The 23,705-nt window shown below is 29.3% G+C and overlaps 1 protein-coding gene across 1 annotated transcript in view; it reads right to left on the bottom strand.

Moving 5' to 3' along the window:
• The window catches only part of tei (irregular chiasm C-roughest protein teiresias), a 470,430-nt gene that overhangs the window by 164,336 nt on the left and 282,389 nt on the right, over positions 1 to 23,705 (bottom strand). Inside the window, exons 5-6 of the mRNA XM_075311309.1 lie at positions 9,599 to 9,776; positions 3,542 to 3,768 (exon numbers count right to left, since the gene is read on the bottom strand). Of these exons, the coding sequence (XP_075167424.1) occupies positions 3,542 to 3,768; positions 9,599 to 9,776 (405 nt within the window). The remainder of the gene's footprint in view (positions 1 to 3,541; positions 3,769 to 9,598; positions 9,777 to 23,705) is intronic.

The following is a 23,705-nucleotide window of genomic DNA, read 5'->3' as shown; positions in this document are numbered from 1 at the left end:
CTAACATCAGGTACCAAATTTCAACCGGATCGGATGAATTTTGCCCCTCCAAGAGGCTCCGGAGGTCAAATCTGGGGATCGGTTTATATGGGGGCTATATATAATTATGGACCGATATGGACCAATTTTTGCATGGTTGTTAGAGACCGTATACGTAGACCACGTACCAAATTTCAACCGGATCGGATGAATTTTGCTGCTCCGGAAGGCTCCGCAAGCCAAATTTGGGGATCGGTTTATATGGGGGCTATACGTAACCGTGGGCCGATATGGCCCATTTTCAATACTATCCGACCTACATCAATAACAACTACTTGTGCCAAGTTTCAAGTCGATAGCTAGTTTCGTTCGGAAGTTAGCGTGATTTCCACAGACGGACGGACAGCCGGACAGACGGACAGACGCACGGACGGACGGACATGCTTAGATCGACTCAGAATTTCACCACGACCCAGAATATATATACTTTATGGGGTCTTAGAGCAATATTTCGATGTGTTACAAACGGAATGACAAAGTTAATATACCCCCATCCTATGGTGGAGGGTATATAAATATATGGTCTCTAACAATTATGCAAAAATTGGTCCATATAGGTCCATAATTATATATAGCCCCCATAGAAACCGATCCCCCGATTTCGCTTGCGGAGCCTCTAGGAGAAGCAAATTTCATCCGATTCGGTTGAAATTTGGTGCGTGATGTTAGTATATGGTATCCAACAACCATGCAGGAATTGGTTCATATCAGTCTCTAAATATATATAGCGTCCATATAAACCGATCGTCAGATTTGACCTCCCCCGATTTCGCTTGCGGAGCCTCTAGGAGAAGCAAATTTCATCCGATCCCGCTGAAATTTGGCGCATGGTGTTAGTATATGGTCTCTAATGGCCGTGCAAAAATTGGCCCACATCGGTCCATAATTATATACAGCCCCCATACAAACCGATCACCAGATTTGACCTCCGGAGCATCTTGGATGACCAAACTTCATCTGACACATTTGAAATTTAGTACGTGGTGTTAATATATGGCCTCAAACACCCATGCAAAAATTGGTTGAAACCGGTCCATAATTATATATAGCCCCCATATAAAACGTTCCCCAGATTTGAACACCGGAGCCTCTTGGAAGAGCAAAATTCAACCGATTCGGTTGAAATTTGGTACGTGATGTTAGTATATGGTATCCAACAACCATGCAGGAATTGGTTCATATCAGTCCATAATTATATATAGCGTCCATATAAACCGATTGCCAGATTTGATCTCCGGTGCCTTTTGGAGAAGCAAAATTACTCCGATCTGGTTGAAATTTGGTACATGGTCTTAGTATATGGTCTCTAACAACAGTGCAAAAATTGGTCCACATCGGTCCATAATTATATATAGCCCCCCGATCACCAGATTTGACCTCCGGAGCCCCTTGGAAGAGCAAAATTCATCCGATTCGGTTGAAATTTGGTACATGGTGTTAGTATATGGTCTCTAATGACCATGCAAAAATTGGTCGAAATCAGTCCATAATTATATATAGCCCCCATATAAACGGATCCCCCGATTTGGCCTCCGATCTGGTTGCAATTTGGTACGTGGTGGTAGTATATGATGTTTAACAACCATGCCAAAAGTGGTCCATATTAGTGCATAATCATATATAGCCCCTATATAAACCGATTCCGAGATTTGGTTTTGGAGCCTCTTGCAGGAGCAAATTTCATCCGAGTCAGTTCAAATGTGGTACATTGTGCTAGTATATGGCCGTTAGGTCCATATCGGTCTATAGTTATATATAGCCCTCAGATAAATCGATCCCCAATAACACAAAAATTGGCCCATATCAAGTTCATAATTGTACATGGACGAAAAAGAGTGTTTTCCATATGTTTGGGTGTAATAATTATATGTTTGGAACTCAAATTTTTTAACACAATATTTTTAAATGCAAGCATATAATGTTCATAAACTAGCATAACATGTTTGGGACATATATGTTAATATGTTAGAGCATATTATGTTTGGGACATAACATTTTTGTAACTATAATATGCTTGGGTGCAAACATATATTAATTTAAACATATATGTGCTCAGAAAGAGAGACCTAGTGAGTGTGCTGCAAATAAAAGAATGGAATTAACCAATTGGTACCTTAAAAATATATATACACAAAGACATTTTCATTAATTTTTTTTTCAACCAGTGTATTCCTAAGGTGAAACATAATATGTTTGAACAATACAAACAATATTTTGTTTGGACCAATCCTGAAAATATATATGATTGAAGCAACATGTGTGGGGTATATGTTACAGAAGCGATTTTTTTTGAGGGTGTATATAACCCCCATATAAGCGACCCCCATATTTCAGTTCTGGCTCTCTACGTACCGTGCAAAAGTCCATATCGATTCGTAATTATTTGAAGACTTACCTTTGTCTAATATATACCACGTATGGACTAACTCACAATTTAGAAAATGATGTTAAGAAGTTTTAAGATACCACAACCAAGTAATTCGATTGTGGATGATAGTCTTTCCTAGAAGTTTCTGCGCAATCCATGGTGGAGGGTATATAAGATTCGGCCTGGCCGAATTTATGGCCGTATATACTTGTTTTTTTTTTTCGAAGGAGATCACCGATACATCTCTAATCTGGCTCGACGGTATTTTTTTACAAGACTTTTATTTTACATAAGGCTAAGTCGGCCCACCTTCATAATATTCACCATTATCCTATTCAGTGTTTGGTGTTAAAGCTTTTTTATATGGCTTCATACTTTTTTTCTTTTATTTCAAATTGGGCTATTCATATCAATATTCCGAGTTTTTGTAGGGACATCATCAGGATGAAGTTTAGAAAAATGTTACAAATTTGATGCTTTTGTTAAAGAAGAAGCCTTTAGAATATTCATAGTTTATAATACAAAAAACAAACAAAAAAAAGTATCAACAAAGGATGTGTTTATGTTTACATCAAAATATAGTTCAATAAATATCCATACAAAAGCGTGCGTTATAATATGTAAATGGAGCTGAAAACAAAAACATTGTAAAGAAACGAGTAAAAAAAAAAACAACGATGGACAACAAAGACTAGTAGCCACAAAACATTATGGGAAGGATGTAATTTTGAAGATAGGAAATTTTTAACATCACCAAAATGTTGTTCACATTTTACGGTTTTGCTTCTTATATTAAAGTAATAGAATTTATAGGCAACAGATATAAAAATAAGGGGTTCGAAGAGAGAAGGACTAGGCAAATAACATGAAATGTGTAAATTAGCCGGTTAGAACAAACTAACAGCTAGCGGGTATCCTTTGTGAAGACTAATAAATTAGAGGTATCTCTAGTAAAATATGATAAAAAATTTGTTAAAATTAATTTTTTTTTTTTAAATTTTAAATTTGTCATTTTAGGGATTTTTATTACAATCCATGTTTATTAGGGGTTTTACTGGTTTTCCTTGCTATTTATAAAATATTTTACAAATATATCCATTTTTGTAAAAGCTTATTTTGATGTTCAGCACTTACCTTTTCATTTTTAATCTCCTCCAATTCCAATACCTCGGCTGAAACCTTTTGTGCATGACGATCTACACCAGGACTCAATAACACTTCCCATGTTAGTGTTGGTCTTGGATTTCCACCTTCACTGATGCAAGCCAAATTCAATTCAGAATTCTCTTTAACTGGAACAAATATATTGCCTGCATCTAGGCGTCGGCCATCGATCAATAAATATGGAGATTTTGGTCGATCTAATGGAATAGAAATTAAACAATATAGATAAATTAAAATGTATGTTTTGATTTAAGGCATTTGTCGTTTATTTTAAAGATTATTAAGAGGAGCAAATTTGTTTTTATCCTAAAAGTATGCTACAAAATTTATAATAATCATTATCAGTTCCCAAAAATTTGAAATCTTCGCCGTGTTATTATAACCACCACCTTCAGATGGGGTATAATAAGTTTGTCAATCGAAATATTGATTTCCGGCAATGATTTATTTTCATGGTCGGAGAGAAATTCTATGATAATCACGGCAGTCGGTCGTAATCGCGTCACAGTCTGCAATAATGATACTGGCCACAGACTCGTTTTTTTTCTGCAAGTAGATCAAGTTCGTAGAACAAATATATCGGTCTAGATTTCGATATAGTTCCCATCAGGGATGGAAAATGCAGTACTATAGTACCTTTTTCAATACTTTTTCATCCTGGTCAGTACCGTAGTACCCCCGCGAATGATTTAGTACCATTTGTGTAGACAATTTTGTGCCGTTTTTTTAATAGAAAATTTTGTCAACATCTTGTTACTATAGAAAATGTTGTCAAAATTTTATTTCTATAGAAAATTTTATCAAAATTTTATATCTATAGAAAATTTTGTCTATTTTATTTCTATAGAAAAATTTGTCAAAATTTTATTTCTATAGAAAATGTTGTCAAAATTTTATTTCTATAGAATATTTTGTCAAAATTTTATATATTTAGAAAATTTTATCAAAATTTTATTTCTATAGAAAAATTTGTCAAAATTTTATTTCGATAGAAAATTTTGTCAAAAATTTTTTTCGATAGAAAATTTTGTCAAATTTTTATTTCTATAGAAAATTTTATCAAAATTTTATTTCTATAGAAAATTTTGTCAAAATTTAATATTTATAGAAAACTTTGTCAAAATTTTATTTCTATAGAAAAATTTGTCAAAATTTTATTTCTATGGAAAATTGTGTGGCAACGGTAGTCTTTGTAAGCGGATATAAAATTAAAAAAATATTTAAACAAAATATTATTTTATTTAAAATTCCGTCTAAATGAGCTCTTGACAATAATCTTCCAATGGAATTTTTGTTGAAATTTAGTGAAAAGTACTTTTTCCATCAAGAAAATCCCTTTTTCGTACTTTCTTAAAAATTGTATTTTCCATGCCTGGTTCCCATATAAACCGATCGGCCAATTTGACTTCCTTAGCAAAAGATTCTATTTTTTATACGATTTTCCTGAAATTGTAAATCTTAAGGTATTTATGGTTCTATAACAATTTCGGCTTACAACGGCCCGTTTAAATCATTGAAAATTATGCGTATATGCATATGAGCTTGTAAATTTTTAGTAAATTGTCCTTTTTTCAAAAATTCACAATTAATGATGGTTAAAGCTGGAGGTGCGTAGAATAGTTGAAAATTATGGTAGTTATGGCCATTGCCAGCTTTAAAGAAAAATTTCCACTTCTGTAAAAGTTCTCGGAAAAAATTGGATTTCTGCAAAAGCCTATGCCACTAATTGGAAAGGCGAAAGGGCGTAGAATAATTAAAAATTATTCGTATCTGGGTATGAGTTAATCAATTTTTTCCCAAAATGACAATTTTCAAAAGTGGAAATTTTGTAAAAGTTCTAGAAAAAAAATTAAGACCTCCAAAACAGCTAGCTCAAGTCACTAATTTGGTAAGGCGAATTTTCGTAGAATAATCTTAAATTTTGCGAATATGGGCTTCAGTATGTAAACTTTACCAAAATTGACCATTTTAACGGAAAATTCACAATTTGATTAAATTTCTGGTAAAATTTTTTTTTTTTTTAGTATACAGGCATGAGCGTGCCAATTTAGCACTGATTTTGACAGATCAAAGTGCGTAAAAAAATGGGAAATTATACGAACGGAGGCATATGTGTGGTTATTTTTCGCAAATTGGCCATTTGTACGGGAAACTTCGCAGTTATGGAGTTGGACGTTGTATATTCAATTTTACCTACCATACCCGAATTTTGCAGAAAATTCGAAGAAATTTAGAGAACTAATGTTATGTTTCCAAAAATCTAGCAATGGGTCCATTCAAATTCCAAAATAAATAAAAAGGAATTTGTAGCTGCATAAGCTCAATATATTTATGCGAAGTCCATGCTTATAGAAATTAAATTAAAACTCGTTCTTGGCAGAACAACTATGCACGATAAATTTTATTACGATTCCATAGTTTATGGGCCCTGGTTTTTGTGCACATATTAAGACCGAATGACAGAAGAGCGGTCGTACTGATATTGGCCGGTGAGTTATTGGAAGGATGGATAAAATGATATTATTCAACAAGTATATACGGCCGTAAGTTCGGCCAGGCCGAAGCTTAAGTACCCTCCACCATGGATTTCGCAGAAACGTCTACTTAAGCCGATGGCAATGTATCATAAAACTTCCTAACAACGTTATATATACCACATAGTCCATACGTGGTATATATTAAACTACAAAAGGGCCGATTAAATATCTGTATAATTAAGTTTGAAGTTTCTATAGAAATAAAATTTTGACAACATTTTCTATAGAAGTAAAATTTTGACAAAATTTTTTATAGAAATAAAATTTGGAAAAAAATTTCTTGAGAAATAAAATTTTGACAAAATTTTCTATAGAAATAAAATTTTGGTAGATTATTTTTGGCTCGAGTGGCAACCATGATTATGAACCGATATGGACCAATTTTTGTGTGATTGGGGATCGGCTATATATAACTATAGACCGATATGGACCGAATTTGGCATGGTTATTAGCGGCCTTATACTAACACCACGTTCCAAATTTCAACCGGATCGGATGAATTTTGCTCCTCCAAGAGGCTCCGGAGATGAAATCTGGGGAAAGATTTATATGGGCGCTATAAATAATTATGGACCGATATGGATCAATTCTTGCGTGTTTGTTAGAGACCACATTCTAACACCATGTTTCAAAATTCAACCGGATCGGATGAACTTTACTCCTCCAAGAGGCTCCGGAGGACAAATCTGGGGATCGATTTATATGGGGGCTATATATAATAATGGACCGATATGGACCAATTCTTGCATGGTTGTTAGAGACCATATACTAACACCACGTACCAAATTACAACCGGATCGGATGAATTTTGCTCCTCTAAGAGGCTCCGGAGGTCAAATCTTGGGATCGGCTTATATGGGGGCTATATATAATTATGGGTCGATGTGGACCAATTTTTGCGTGGTCATTAGAGAACATATACCAACACCATGTACCAAATTTCAGCCGGATCGGATGAAATTTGCTTCTCTTAGAGGCTCCGCAAGCCAAATCGGGTTTATATGGGGGCTATATATAATTATGGACCGATGTAAACCAATTTTTGCATGGTCGTTAGAGACCGTATACTAACATCATGTACCAAATTTCAGCCGGATCGGATGAAATTTGCTACTTTTAGAGCAATCGCAAGCCAAATTTGGGGGTCCGTTTATATGGGGGCTATACGTAAAAGTGGACCGATATGGCCCATTTGCAATACCATCCGACCTACATCAATAACAACTACTTGTGCCAAGTTTCAAGTCGATAGCATGTTTCGTTCGGAAGTTAGCGTGATTGCAACAGACGGGCGGACGGACGGACGGGTATGCTCAGATCGACTCAGAATTTCACCACGACCCAGAATGTATATACTTTATGGGGTCTTAGAGCAATATTTCGATGTGTTACAAACGGAATGACAAAGTTAAAATACCCCCATCCTATGGTGGAGGGTATAATAATATCTACAGGCAAGACGTTGGATGGAGAGGCTTTGAAATCAAATTAAATTAATTAATAAATGTTTTTTGTGCGACAAATTCTGAAATAAATCAATATTTTGACTCGATTGATCCTCTGATCACTATTACTATTCTTATAATTAATCTTCCATTTTTGGAGCCTATTTCCTCCTTAAAATATTCCACATATTCCCCCCATTTATTTCTCATCCTTAATGTATGCTTTATATGGGTTTACTTTAAATTTTTGCATTCTAGACAATACTGATATTGGCCGGTGAGTTATTGGATGGATGGACGAAATGGTACCATTCAATGATATTTATAGGCAAGGTGTTGGATGGAGAGGCTTAGAAATCAAATTAAATTAATAAATTAAATGTTTGCTTAATTATTGTTTTTGTGCAACAATTTCTGAAATAAATCAATATTTTGATAACTCGATTGATCCTCTGATCATTATTACTATTCTTATAATTATTCTTCGATCTTTTGAGCCTATTTCCTCCTTAAAATATTCCACATATTCACCCCATTTATTTCTCATCCTTAATGTATGCTTTATATGGGTTTACTTTAAATTTTTGCATTCTAGACAATACTGATATTGGCCGGTGAGTTATTGGATGGATGGCATTGATATTTATAGGCATTACGTTGGATGGAGAGACTTAGAAATCAAATTAAATTAATAAATTAAAATTTTGCTTAATTATTGTTTTTGTGCAACAATTTCTGAAATAAATCAATATTTTAATAACTCGATTGATACTTTAATCATTATTCCTATAATTATTCTTCTATCTGTGAAGCCTATTTCCTCCATAAAATATTCCACATATTCTCCATTTTATTCTCATCCTTAATATATGCTTTATATGGGTTTACCTTAAATTTTTGCATTCTAGACAATACTGATATTGACCGGTGAGTTATTGGATGGATGGAAGAAATGTTATCATTCAATAATATATATATATATATATATATATATATATATATATATATATATATATATATATATATATATATATATATATATATATATATATATATATATATATATATATATATATATATATATATATATATATATGCATTACGTTGGATGGAGAGACTTAGAAATCAAATTAAATTAATAAATTAAAATTTGTCCTTAATTATTTGTGTGTGCAACAAATTCTGAAATAAATCAATAATTTGATAACTCGATTGATCCTCCGATCACTATTACTATTCTTATATTTAATCTTCCATCTTTGAAACCTATTTCCTCCTTAAAATATTCCACATATTCTCCATTTATTTCTCATCCTTAATGTATGCTTTATATGGGTTTATTTTAAATTTTTGCATTCTAGACAATATTATAATAATTATAATTATTTTTCCATCCTCCTCAATTTATAATTATTTGTCCATCCTCCTCAAAATATTCCACATATTCCCCTCATTTATTTCTCATCCTTAACGTATGCTTTATATGGTTTTTTTCATAAATTTTCCATTTTATGATTTAAATAACCTCTTCAAAAGTTTTAGAACAAATTTTCTTAGCTTAACAAATTCTTGGTCAAACTTTACAATGTTTTAAAAGTTCCTAAAATTTAACCTAACATTTATTAGCTGAAGGCTATTACATTATTTTTTACTCTCCCAGATTGCTCTCATCTTATCGGTCATGTTAGTGTGTAGTTAAGAGAAAGAGAGGGGTAAACTTTAGAAAATTTTAAAAAATCGTCTCTCATTTTAGCCTCTTGAATTTGTCATTTTTCTTATTATCTCTTTAACACTGGTGACCCCTATTAAAATTTAATAGCATACTTCTAGGATGAAACTCTTGAACAACTATACAAGCGCAAATTTTAAAGTATACTTCAAATGTTTATGGTTAAAGTATACTTTTAAGGACTTTATTAATTATAGCTCGAAAATATTGTCCTTGTACTTGTCGATGTTGTTGTTGTTGTTCGCTGCTGTTTTTGCTATTATGGAAATGTTTATAGGTAATAATGTTTGTTGCTATGATGTAGTCTAGTACTTACCTAAAACCACCAATTTAACTGGTCTGGCATTCTCCGTATAATGCCTGGTATTTTCAGCCTCACACTGCCATTTACCATCATCCTCAAGCATTACATTAGTTATGGTTAAGGCACCATTTGCCTCCTTAATGAAACGATAATCTGTCACTCTAGTGGTTCGGTCCATGGCATGTACAACCTGTATGTGTGCGAGTGTGTGTGTGTGTGTGGGTTAATGACAAGACGACAACAATATTAAGACATTATTATTTTTCAACGTTAATTGTTTGTAGGTAATACTGTTAATAATTATGTTGAACAAATATTAAACATTGGTGTTCAACTCTTAGCCTAACGACCAGGTGTGAATGACAAAGTTTGAAAGGAGTTGATATAGTGTGGGCGAAATATTCGTATCTCAATATCACAGACATTCTTTATTAAATTAACTAAATGAAAAGTCTGGGGAATTATTATTTTTATTAAATTAATCTTAAATAAAATTTATATTTTCTATGAATAAAATGGAGAGACACATACAAAAAAAAATACATTCAGCATTTTTGTTGGCCGAGTCAAGAGCTACAACTTTGTTGAATAACCCAAAAATAAATGCATATAATTTTTCGAGCTATGGCCATACAAAAATTGCCAAAAATGCTCAAAATCGAATTTGGCGACAAAATTTTAGATGCTCATAAAAGACGAACGGCAACTAATCTCGCAAAATCGAGAAATTACTTTTCGGCTGGGATAAACGATTTTTTGTTTGGATTTTTTGTGTTGCACTGTGTATTGGAACAAAACAAAAAGTATACGCAGAAATCGATGAATTTAACATAGCCTCTTCATAAGCTGGATTTCCACCATTTCAACAGCCCTTACACTGAATTTGCATCACTTCTTAAAATATGATCCGAATTCAGGGTTTTGTGATCCGAATTCAGTAAGTTCAAAAATTTTGTGATATTCTGCCAAATAAATAAATTTTATATTTTGTTATGATTTTTAATGCATTCTAACCACGGTTGTACAGTTGGTAGAATTCTTAATATTTGGTAGATTTTGAAAAAAAAATCTTCATAAATTTTCTATAGAAATAAAATTTTGATAAAACTTTCTATAGAAAAAAAAAAATTTCTATTGACATGAAATTTTCTGTAGAAATTTCGACAAAATTTTCTATATTAATAAAATTTTGAAAAAATTTTCTATATAAATAAAATTTTGACAAAATTTTCCATAGTAATAAAATTTTAACAAAATTTTCTATTGAAATGAAATTTTGATAAAAATTTCTATAGAAATAAAATTTTGACAAAATTTACTATAGAAAAAAAAATTTTTCTATCGACATGAAATTTTCTATAGAAATTTTCTATATTAATAAAATTTTGACAAAATTTTCTATAGTAATAATGTGAATTCAAATCGATGATTTGACAGTGCCATAGGAAAAGAGATATGCTTGTTTCGAATTTATTTCGGCATAAGCCGGCTATCAATGTAAAACCTTTTTTCGGAGGGTTCAAGTGTGGTTTTTGTTGGGTTTAATAAACTGCCTGAATTTATTCTGATAATTGGTTGATAGTTTTGCTGCAAGTAGAGGATGCTGATGAGGAATGTGGTAATTCCGAAACGTGTGTCCATCCAACCATCTTGCAGTCTATAGGGCTTTGCCCAAATAAATTTGACAAACATTCTTTTCCTCTGTTGGTTAAGCTACACTTGTAGTTTAGCCAAGGTATGATTTTAAGCTGCAATAAAAAAACAACAACAATGCTTAAAGAACAAAACCAACAATAACAAAACAAAACAAATGATAATAAAATTTTGACAAAATTTTCTATGGGAATAAAATTTTGATAACAATTTCTATAGCAATAAAATTTTGACCAAAAATTTTATAGAAATCAAATTTTAAAAAAATTTTCTGTGGAAATAAAATTTTGACAAAATTCTATTTAGAAATAAAATTTTGACAAAAGTTCCAATAGAAATAAAATCTGACAAAACTTCCCTTAGAAACAAACTTTTCACAAAATTTCCTATAGGAGCAAAATTTTGACAAAATTTCATATAGAAACAAAATTTTGATAAAATTTTCTATGGAAATAAAATGTAGACAAAACTTGTTCAGAAATAAAATATTGAAACAAAAAACTTTGTTTAGAAATAACATTTTGAAAAAAAAGAAATAAAATTTTGACAAAATTTTCTATAATAGAAATAAAAGTTTGACAAAATATCTGCAAAAATTTTATATACAAATAAAATTTTGTCAAAATTTTCAGTAAAAATTTTCCATAGAAAAAAAAAATTGGCAAGGTTTTTCTATAGAAATAAAACTTTGCAAAAATAGGATATAAAAATAAAATTTTGACAGAATTTTGTACAGAAATAAAATTCTATAATAAACAAAATTTTCTATAAAAATAAAAATTTCATTTACAAATAAAATTTTGACAAAATTTTCAAAAATTTCCTATGGAAATAAAATTTTGACAAAATTTTCAATAAAAATAAAAATGTGACAAAATATTGTATGAAAATATCTTTTTTGACAAAATTTTCTATACAAATAAAATTTTTGACAGAATTTTCTATAGAAATAAAATTTTATAGAAAACAAGATATAAATATAACAACATTTACTATAAAAATAAAAATTTGACAAAATTTTCTATAAAAATAAAAATTTGACAAAATTTCCTATAGAAATAAAATTTTTGCAAAATTTCCTATAGAAATAAAATTTTTACAGATTTTATTTGAAATAAAATTTTGATAAAATTTTCTATAGAAATAAAATTTTTTATATAAATTTTCCTAGGAACTAAAATTTTTAGAAAAATATCTATAGAAAAAAATTTCTATAGAAATAAAATTCTATAGAAAACAAGATTTTCTATAGAAATAAAAATATAGGATATAAAAAATAAATTTTTTGACAGAATTTTCTATAGAAATAAAATTTTCTATAAAAATAAAAATTTGACAAAATTTCCTAAGGAAATACAATTTTAACAAAATTTCTTATAGAAATATAATTTTGACAAAATTTCCTATAGGAATAAAATGTTGACAAAATTTCCTCTAGAAATATAATTTGGCAAACTAAGATTTTTTTGTTTTTTGGTAAACAATTTCTCACAATTTTTGTAGATTATTTTTTTTTGACAAAATTTTAACAATTTGTACTATTTATAACCTTCACCACTACTGTGGTACAGGGTATAATAAGTTTGTGCATTTGTATGTAACGCCAAGAAATAGTGGTCGTAGACCCATCTTTTAGTATACCGATTGGCTTAGAATTAAATTCTGAGTCGATTTAGCGATGTCCGTCTGTCTGTCTGTCTGTCTGTCCGTCCGTCTGTCTGTATATGTAATTTTGTGCACAAAGTACAGCTCGCAATTTAAGTGCGATCGTCCTCAAATTTGGCATAGGGCCGTTTCTTGGGACAGAGACAACCCCTATTGGTTTTGGAAAAAATCGCTTCAGACTGAGATATAGCTGCCATATATATTTATCCCCGATTTGGTCATAGTTAGCGTGTTTTACAACCGATTTTCTTGAAATACCGTACAACCATATATTTTATGAATCTCGCAAATCTTGCAAAATATCAGCCAAATCGGTTCAGATTTAGATATATCTCCCATATATATCTTTCGTACGAGTTAGACTCAGATGACCACAGAGGCCAAAGTTTACTACCGATCTTCGTGAAATTTTGCGCAGGGAGTAGAATTGACATTCTACCAATGCTTGGTAAATTTGATTGAAATCGGTTGAAATTTAGATATAGCTCCCATATATATCCTTCATCCGATTTGAACTTATATGGCCACAAAAGCCAGAGTTTTGCCGCGATTTGCTTCAAATTTTGCACAAGGGGCACGTTTAATAGTATCGTTAATTGTGTCAAATTTTGTTAAAATCGGTTCAGATTCAGATAATGCGCACATATATATCTTTCGCCCGATTTGGACTTATATGGTCTCAAAAGCCAGAGTTTTGCCCTGACTTACTTAAAATTTTGCATAAGCGGTACTTTTAACGATACTGTTGTATGTGCCAAATATGGTCAAAATCGATTCAGATTTAGATATAGCTCCCATATATATCTTTCGTCCGATTTGAACTTATATGGCCTCAATTTGCCGTGATTTGCTTCAAATTTCGCACAAGGAGTACGTTTAGTAGTATCGTAAATTGTGCCAAATTTGGTTGAAATCGGTTCAGATTTAGATATGGCTCCCATATATATCTTCCGTCCGATTTGCACTCATATGACCAGGGGGCCAAAGTTATACTCCCATTTACGTGAAATTTCGCATAGATAGCAAAAAATCGGTTCAGATTATATATAGCTCCCATATATACGTACACCAGAGTTGGAGAAATATGGTAGACTGTTACACATTTTAGACCCATTTTCAATGGAAGTTTCCTCCAATTAACTGGATGGCGTTAGCCGATTTAAATTTTAATTCTAGAGATTTTGTAGAAGTACAAAAATTGTCTCCTTTATATAGCTTCCAGCAAATGTGAAGTAGTTGAGATGGTAACACAAATTTTGTCCTACATAGGGGTGAAGGGTATAATATAGTCGGCCCCGCCCGACTTTAGACTTTACTTACTTGTTTTTAAATTACCAATTAAAAATAAAAAAAAAAATTACCTATTATACTGAAAATGTACATTTGATGAGAGGTGACTTTTCTTATGTATTTTGATCTGTTGAATTCGAAAATGAAGGTTAAATATTTTTTTATGGAACAGTTTTTGAGATATCCCGTTATTTTTAGGTTTTCTGACTTTTTTCACGAAACAAATTATAACTCGATGTAGAAATGTCCATTAATATCGTTGTTGGTATTTGAATTCAAGGTATTGAGATGACGAAAATACGTGTATAATTGGGTCTGTGATAAGTTAAGTGGTTCAAAATATATCGAAGAAAATAAGGCGAATTTTAAAAAAGTGTGTTTTACAATGATTCTTTGCCGCCAGAAAAGTATAACCCATTGAATAAATATCTGGTTTCTCTTCATGTTTATAAAGATGATACTTTAGCGTAAGAAATAAGACCAATTGGAAGAAAATCGATAGAAAAATGACAAAGTTATAAGCAACTTAGTGAACAAATCCGATGTCAAATCATGCAAATATGAGCCACTCACCCACACAAAAATGCTACTCGGCCACACAAAAATACATTCTGGTGGGGCAAAAAACTCATGGATTGGGCGAAAATATTAATTTCATAGCCATGAAAATCTATCAATTGGTTTTACTCAAAAGCTTGAAGCTTGGATTTATCAGGAGCTCACGACTGAAGGTGAGTTGAAAAGTTCTTGCAAACCAGTCTCAGTAGGCGTCGTCTGCGAGTAATAATTTGGTCAAGGTTCAAGGACAGGGTTTATTTCAGGATTTATCCATTGCTTATTTGTCATGTTTTGTATTTTTTTTGAAGCCAAAGTCCGTCTCATTCTTATTACATTTTATATAATTGAAGCTAATCTTAATATTATTGCATATATAATTTCATTCCTTATTTTCAAATTCTTTTTATGTAAAGCAAGTCCTTTTAGAATTTACAAAATGTTGTATAACATCGATACATTTTTTTCCAAATTATTTTCCTTAGATAATATTTATTTTCAATTGTTTTGCAATACTTTGTGCTCATGACATGCATAAATATTTATTTAATCATTTAAGTTTAAGCTACTTAAATAACTTTGTTTTTTTTTCATATGTTTACACATTAACAAATACATGCATGTAAGGCCTTATAGGTGTTTAAATACTCCTATATAAGCTTGATATATTTGGCTGTGTGTATATATGTATGAGGGTATATATTTGAAGTCACCAAAGGGAAAAACAATATTTTTACCAATTTCGTTCATATTACGAGTAGGTATCCAAATGTCAGGACTTGAGCCATTGGGAGAATGCAGAGATTTTAATATTACCTTTATTGTTTATATTTATATATGTATGTGTGTGTATATATAGCATGGATTTTTGATAGCTATATGTATGTATGTTTTTATTATTGTTAACTGCACCTTCAAGAGGATTGAAATTAAATCTCTATGGTATCTATTTGATGTACATATTCTTACATACCCATATATTTGTATAAAGTGTATATATATTTTGATATAACAATAGCGAGCTTAAAATAATATGGTTTGCCATTAAAATAAACCACTGGCATATATGTATATATCTATTGAGCAGAAAAGAGATACATATCTGAGATAAATTTAATAGGATGTGTCGACCTGTAGAATTGTCGAAATTAGATAAAATTAAGAAAAATTCAAAGAAAGGCTATAACGAAATATATTTCCAAATGTTTAAAAACAATTTATCTCCATTACTAATTCATATTATTAATTATTAATTTTATATAATAAAATCTTAGTTTTGAGCTTTTTCGAACACATATGAATGCAACTTTCACAAGGAAATCTATGCAAATATATTGCCCCAATAAATCAATAACCCTGTGTTTTGCACCCCATTCACGGTGATACAAAATAATATGCACCGTTGGTTAGGTATTGCACCAAATGGTTTTATGAATAACGCCCCAAAGAAAAACAATGCCAAAACACTAATGAAATAAGGCCCAAAATTGGGCTATTATTTTTCAGTGAAATAAATCGTAAGTTCATGATGCAAATAAAGCCCCAAAATATGTAAAAAAGTCACAAAATATAAAAAAGAAGCAAAAAAAAGTATGAAAATTATTATTTATTCTGGGTGGCATGGGTCCCAAGAAAACGAGCCCCACAACCCAACTGAAAAAGGACCACAAATGTATAGCAACAATGAATCTGAACCCCAACAAAATTTAACTAAAGCATGAAAATCGACCCCAAAATAATAGTTGGGCTCTTTTTATCGTTTGATTTAAAGGACTGTGTGAAGATCATCCCTCACTGATAGAAAAAATATGAAGTTTTAAGAGAATTAAATATTTGTTACGGAGTATGAATCCATTTGGAATCGCGTTAGCCCGCTTTGGTTTCTCTTCATAGGAGAATGTCTTAAGCCCAATCTGGTGCAATAGAGCAATATTGAGAACAACAAACGTCTGTATAGTTGCCAATATTGTCAAATCCTAAAATGCGAAAATAGGCTCCACTTTAAAACGAAATACAATCTCAAAAATATAATTTATTGGGGTCCTGCTCACAGTTGCCACTCGTGCCAAAAAAAATCTACCAAAAATTAAAAAAAAAAAACAAGTATATACAGCACTAAGTTCGGCCGGGCCGAATCTTAAATACCCACCACCATGAAGCAAATATTAGGGTTTCCTTTGAAATTTCAGGTGGGCTTGAGGACTTGAGGACACTTCCCGAAGATAAATTTGAAGATTTCACCTATGAGGACTATATCAGATTCTGGATTTATAAGAACCATTTTTGTTTAAGTTTTAGACGAATCATTAACATCTCTAGTAAGTGTGCAAGGAAATTATAAAATAACGTCTTGATTTGAAATCTTAAATCTGTAGAAGTAAAATCTGGAAATTTTACATTGAGTTTCAAGCAATTTTCATGATCAGTGCGCCTTCTATACCCTCAAGAAGTGAAATCGGTCTATATGGAGGCATTACCAAATGGACCGATAAAAACTTAATCCGATACACGTTTTTGTGAGCCTAAAATACCAGAATATTTACAATTTCAAGCAAATAGGATAAAAACTTCGGATTCTAGAAGCCCAAGAAGTAAAATCGGGAAATCGGTCTAAATGGGGGCTATACCCAAATATGGACCGATACTCACAATTTTTGGCACACGTATTTGTGATCCTACAATACCTCTAGATTTCCGATTTCAGGTAAACTGAATAAAAACTGCGGTTTCTATAAGCCCAAGAAGTAAAATCGGGAGATCGGTCTATATGGGGGCTATACCAAAACAAAAAATCTTTCTTTAAAATTTTCGATCCTAATTTTTTGGTTATTTAGTTTTTCTTTTTTTTATAGATTTTTTTTCTTTTTCTATAGAAAAATTTATCAAAATTTTGTCGAAATTTGATTTCTATAGAAAATTTTATCAAAATTTTATTTCTAAAGAAAATTTAGTCAAAATTTTATTTCTAAAGAAAATTTTGTCAAAATTTTATTTTTGCCAAATTGTTCTTTATAGAAAGTTTGATCTAAATTTTACTTCTATAGAGAATTTTGTAAAAATTTTATTTCTATAGAAGACTTTGTCAAAATTTTATTTCTAAAGAAAATTTTGTTAACATTTTATTTCTGTAGAAAATTTTGCCAACATTTGATTTCTATAGAAGATTTTGCCAAAATTTTATTTCTGCAAAAGATTTTGTTAAAATTTTATTTCTATAGAAAATTTTGTCAAAATTTTATCTCTATAGAAAATTTTGTCAAAATTTTATTGTTATAGAAAATTTTGTCAAAATTTTATTTCTATAAAAAATTTTGTCAAAATTTTATTTCTAAAGAAAATTTTGTCAAAATTTTATTTCTAAAGAAAATTTTGTCAAAATTTTATTTCTAAAGAAAATTTAGTCAAAATTTTGTTTCTAAAGAAAATTTAGTCAAATTTTGTCACAATTTTGTCAAAATTTTGTCAAAATTTTATTTTTGCCAAATTTTTCTTTATAGAAAATTTAATCTAAATTTTATTTCTATAGAGAATTTTGTAAACATTTTATTTCTGTTGGAAATTTTGTCAAAAATTTATTTCTATAGAAATATTTGTTAAACTTTTATTTCTATAGAAAATTTTGTCAAAATTTTATTTCTAAAGAAAATTTAGTCAAATTTTTTTTTTCTGTAGAAGATTTTATCAAAACTTTATTTCTATAGAAAATTTTGTCAAAATTTTATTTCTAAAGAAAATTTTGTCAAAATTTTATTTTTGCCAAATTTTTCTTTATAAAAAATTTAATCTAAATTTTATTTCTATAGAGAATTTTGTAAACATTTTATTTCTATTGGAAATTTTGTCAAAAATTTATTTCTATAGAAATATTTGTTAAACTTTTATTTCTATAGAAATTTTTGTTAAACTTTTATTTCTATAGAAAATTTTGTCAAAATTTTATTTCTATACAAAAATTTTGTGAAAATGTAATTTCTATAAAAAAAAGTTTTGTCAAAATTTTATTTCTAAAGAAAAATTTGTCAAAATTTTATTTCTATCGAAAACTTTGCCAAAATTTTTATTTCTATAGAAAATTTTGTCAAAATTTTTTTCTATAGAAAATTTTGTAAAAATTTTATTTCTATAGAAAATTTTGCCAAAATTTTATTTCTATTGAAAAATTTTCCAAATTTTATTTCTATAGAAAATTTTTGTCAAAAGTTTATTTCTATAGAAAATTTTCTCAAAATTTTATTTCTATAGAAAATTGTGTAAAAATTTTATTTCTGTACAACATTTTGTCAAAATTTTCTTTCAATAGGAAATTTAGTCAAAATTTTATTTTAATAGAAAATTTTTTCAAACTTGTATTTCTACAGAAAATTGAAGTATATTGCCTGTATTCTGAAGATAAAGCTCTTGGATTTTGTGTAATTAGCACTTGGATCCACTTCAACAAAATTTTCAACAAAAATATGGAATATTATTTGGAATGCCAAAAAAACAAAGGTGTGAAATAGCACCTCAAAATGTGTTGCCTTTGCTCCATGCATGGGGCCTAGTTTTATTTCGTCCTTGAATATTTATTTCATTTATGGAACCGTACTAAATTTGTTGTTCTGTTTGTAACAAAAGAAAAAATTGGATTGAGATCTCATAAATTACAAAATCACATGCATCTGCTTCTTGATATCATACCAAGTATCGGAAGATTTTAGTAGGAGGAATGACACATATCACATAATTCATTAAACCAACCGTCAGTTTATTGAAATCAGTCCAACAAATACATGAGCTCTAGTATCACCCCTGTACCTTTAAACAATATTGCATTCCTCCCTAATACAAAAAACAAATGCTACATTTCATTCATTCATTGAATTCTTTAAGCCATCAAGTGACTATTTGGTCAATGTGAATGGCACACCAATGACCTGTTGTTTAAATTCGCTGTTGCTTTGGGGGGTCCAAAAATATGCTGCAGTGTAAATATTCAACCAAACATTGGCGACTACATTTACGAAAACAATTTCAATGGCCATGGGTTTAAATGTCAAAGGCCTTATAGAGTAAATGACATAAAGTGTAAAAGATTTTTAGAGCCCATAGTTTTTTCCGTGAACTTATTTGAATATGCCAAATATACTGTTTCAGGCATCTGGAGGGAAGTCTGTTTCCCCCCAGTTTGGGGGAAGATCCCCAATACCCGCAACACTGGGTTGAGCTATACAGTGAAACCTCTGCAAGGTGGACACCCATGGTCGTCTAAGAGTTGTCTACGTTTGAGAAATGTCCAGTTGTAAGCACGGCTGTCACTCGTGCAAAAATAGTCTACCAAGATTTGAAGAAAATTTTACCACAAATGTACCATATTAAAAAAAATTATTTTGATGTTTTTTATCAAAATTTTGCCTATTTTTTTTTCTCTAGAAAGTTCTGTCAACATTTTATTTCTCTAGGAACTTATGTCAAAATTTTATTTTTATAGAAAATTTTGTCAACATTTTATTTCTATAGAAAATTTTGTCAAAATTTTATTTCTATTGAAAATTTTGTTAAAATTTATTTTCTATAGGAAATTTTGTAAATTTTTTTTATAGAAATTTTTATGAAAATTTATTCTATAGAAAATATTGTCGAATTTTATTTCTGTAGAAAATGTTTTCAAAATTTTATTTTTATTTTATTTCTCTAGAAAGTTTTGTTAAATTTTTATTTCTATAGAACATTTTGTCAAAACTTTATTTCTATATAAAAATTTGTCAAAATTTTACTTCTATAGAAAATTTTTGTCAAAATTTTATTTCTATAGAAAATTTTGTCAAAATTTTATTTCTATAGAAAATTTTGATCAAAATTTTATTTCTATAGAAAATTTTGTCAAAATTTTATTTCTATAGAAAATTTTGTCAAAATTTTATTTCTATAGAAAATTTTTGTCAAAATTTTATTTCTATAGAAAATTTTGTCAAAATTTTATTTCTATATAAAATGTTGTCAAAATTTTATTTTTATTTTATTTCTCTAGAAATTTTTGTTAAATTTTTATCTCTATAGAAAATTTTGTAAAAATTTTATTTCTATAGAAAATTTTGTCAAAATATTATTTCTATAGAATATTTCTCATAATTTTTGGAAATTTCCCACAAACTCTCCAAGTCCCCAACACGCAAAATGTTGTCCCCATCGACGAAAAAATATGCCCAATTTGGAGAAAAATCCCTAATCCCCGCAATACTGGAGTGAAGTATACAGTGAAACCAAAGAAAAGTGGACACCAATGGTCGCCTAATTGTTGTCCACGTTTGAGAGGTATCCAGTTATGAGTACAGTTTCCACTCGTGCTAAAAATAATCTACCAAGATTTGAAGAAAATTTTACCAAAAATCTAACAAATAATTATTTTGAAGTTTTTGATCAAGATTTTCCCATTTTTTTTTTGCCTAACAAATTTTGTCAACATTTTATTTCTATAAAAAATTTTATCAAGATTTTATTTTGTATTGAAATAAAATTTTGCCAAAATTTTATTTCTATCGACAATTTTGTCAAAAATTTATTTCTATAGAAAATATTGTCAAAATAATTTTTCTATAGAAAATTTTGTCAAAATTGTATTTCTATAGAAAATTTCGTCAAAATTGTGTCAAAATTTTTTATTTAAATTTTTCTCTGGAAACAACAAAATTTTATTTGTATAGAAACTTTTTCTCAAAATTTTATTTCTACAGAAAATTTTTTTCAAAATTTTATTTCTATAGAAAAATTTGTCAAAATTTTATTTCTATAGAAAATTTTGTCAAAATTTTATTTCTATACAAAATTTTGTCAAAATTTTATTTCTATAGAAAATTTTGTCAAAGTTTTTTTTTCTATAGAAATTTTTATGAAAATTTATTCTATAGAAAATGTTGTCGAATTTTATTTCTATCGAAAATTTTATTTTTATTTTATTTCTCTAGAAACTTTTGTTAAATTTTTATTTCAATAGAAATTTTTTCACATTTTTTTCTATGGAAATTTTCGTCAAAATTTTATTTCTATAGAATATTTTGTCATAATTTTTGGAAATTTCCCACAAACTCTCCAAGTCCCCAACACGCAAAATGTTGTTCCCATCGACGAAAAATATCCCCAATTTGGAGAAAAATCACGTTTGAGAGCACAGTTGCCACTCGATCTAAAAATAATCTACCAAGATTTGAAAAAAATTTACCAAAAATCTACCAAATATTTATTTTGAAGTTTTTGCCATTTTTTTTCAGCAAATTTTGTCAACATTTCATTTCTGTAGAAAACTTAATCAAGATTTTATTTCTATACAAAATTTTGTCAAAATTTTATTTCTATAGAAAATTTTGTCACAATTTTATTTCTATAGAAAATTTTGTCAAAATTTTATTTCTATAGAAAATTTTATCGAAATTTTATTCCTATAGAAAATTTTATTTCTAAAGAGAATTTTGTCAAAATGTTATTTCTATAGAAAGTTTTCCTCAAAATATACCAAATTAAAAAAATTGTACGATTTTTTTTCTAGACAATTTAGTCGACATTTTATTCTTTAGGAGCTTTTGTCAACATTTTATTTCTAAAGAAAATTTTGTCAATATTTTATTTCTATAGAAAATTTTGTAAAAATTTTGTTTCTGTAGAAAATTTTGTAAAATTTTTTTTTCTGTAGAAAATTTTGTCAAAATTTGTTTCTATAGAAATGTTTATGAAAATTTATTCTATAGAAAATGTTGTCGAATTTTATTTCTATAAAAAATGTAGTCAAAAATTCTATTGAATTTCTATAGAAATTTTAATGAAAATTTTTTCTATAGAAACATTTTCTAGAGAAAATTTTGTAATAATTTTTTTCAACAGAAAATTTTTCTCAATAGAAAATTTTGTCAAAAATTGTTCAATAGAAAATTTTGTCAAAATTTTATTTCTATAGAAAATTTTGTCAAAATTTTATTTCTATAGAAAATTTTATCAAAATTTAATTCCTATAGAAAATTTTGCCAAAGTTTTATTTCTATAGAAAATTTTGTCAAAATTTTATTTCTCTAGAAACTTTTGATCAAAATTTTATTTCTATAGAAAATTTTGCCAAAATTTTATTTCTGTAGAAAATTTTGTCAAAATTTTAATCTACCAAAATATGAAAAATTCTACCAATCTTCAAAGCAGTGAAAAATTTACCATTTTTGGTAGAATTCTACCAAAAATGGTAAACCCGGACAATTGTCCATTTTTGGGAGGAGTCTGGTTTTCAGAGTTTCCACGTTTGAGAGTTTTCACTGTACATCTTACTACTCTTGTTATTTCGACCTTCACCTAAACTACACCTCTTCTTATCATTAATTTCACTACTGGATACAATTTTATCATTGTGTGTGTGTGTTTATTTGTGTTTCCCCAAAAGAGTGTGGCAGTACTTATGTTATTTTTGTTTACGTCATAAATAATATAATATGCAGGTATTAAAAAATATATACATTATAATAACAATAATAATACAATTTACCAACAGGGATGGCAACACAGTTGCTGTTGTTGCCAAAATCCTTTGGTATTCTTTTGTATGCCACGTTGGTTTGATGCTCGGTTAACTGGTCGGTGTGTCACCCTGGAATTTGGCTGGTACTTTTATGCTACATTCATTGGAGGTTTGAGGACTCTGTTGTCCGATTGCCATAATTTTCTGGATCATATTATTGTGGTTATTACTTACTATTTATGGCCTTTTAATACTGGCACTTAGCATATAACAATAATATTGGCCAAACAAAAGGGCAAACATTTTACAGGGGTTTGAACTTTCCATATGTACAGACACATATACAGCCGAAGCTATTACGATGAAAATTCTCTCATGATTGGAAAACAATGGGGATATTTTTATGGAAACGCATATGGATTAAAAAAAACGATTTTCAGAAATTTAAAAGGTTTTTGTTTTTTGCTTTTAAAACCCTATATTAAA

This window comes from Haematobia irritans, chromosome 5 (assembly GCF_050003625.1).
Source record: "Haematobia irritans isolate KBUSLIRL chromosome 5, ASM5000362v1, whole genome shotgun sequence".
Taxonomy (NCBI): domain Eukaryota; kingdom Metazoa; phylum Arthropoda; class Insecta; order Diptera; family Muscidae; genus Haematobia; species Haematobia irritans.
Note: the sequence above shows the minus strand (reverse complement) of the source record. Positions and strands in the feature narration are given on the sequence as shown.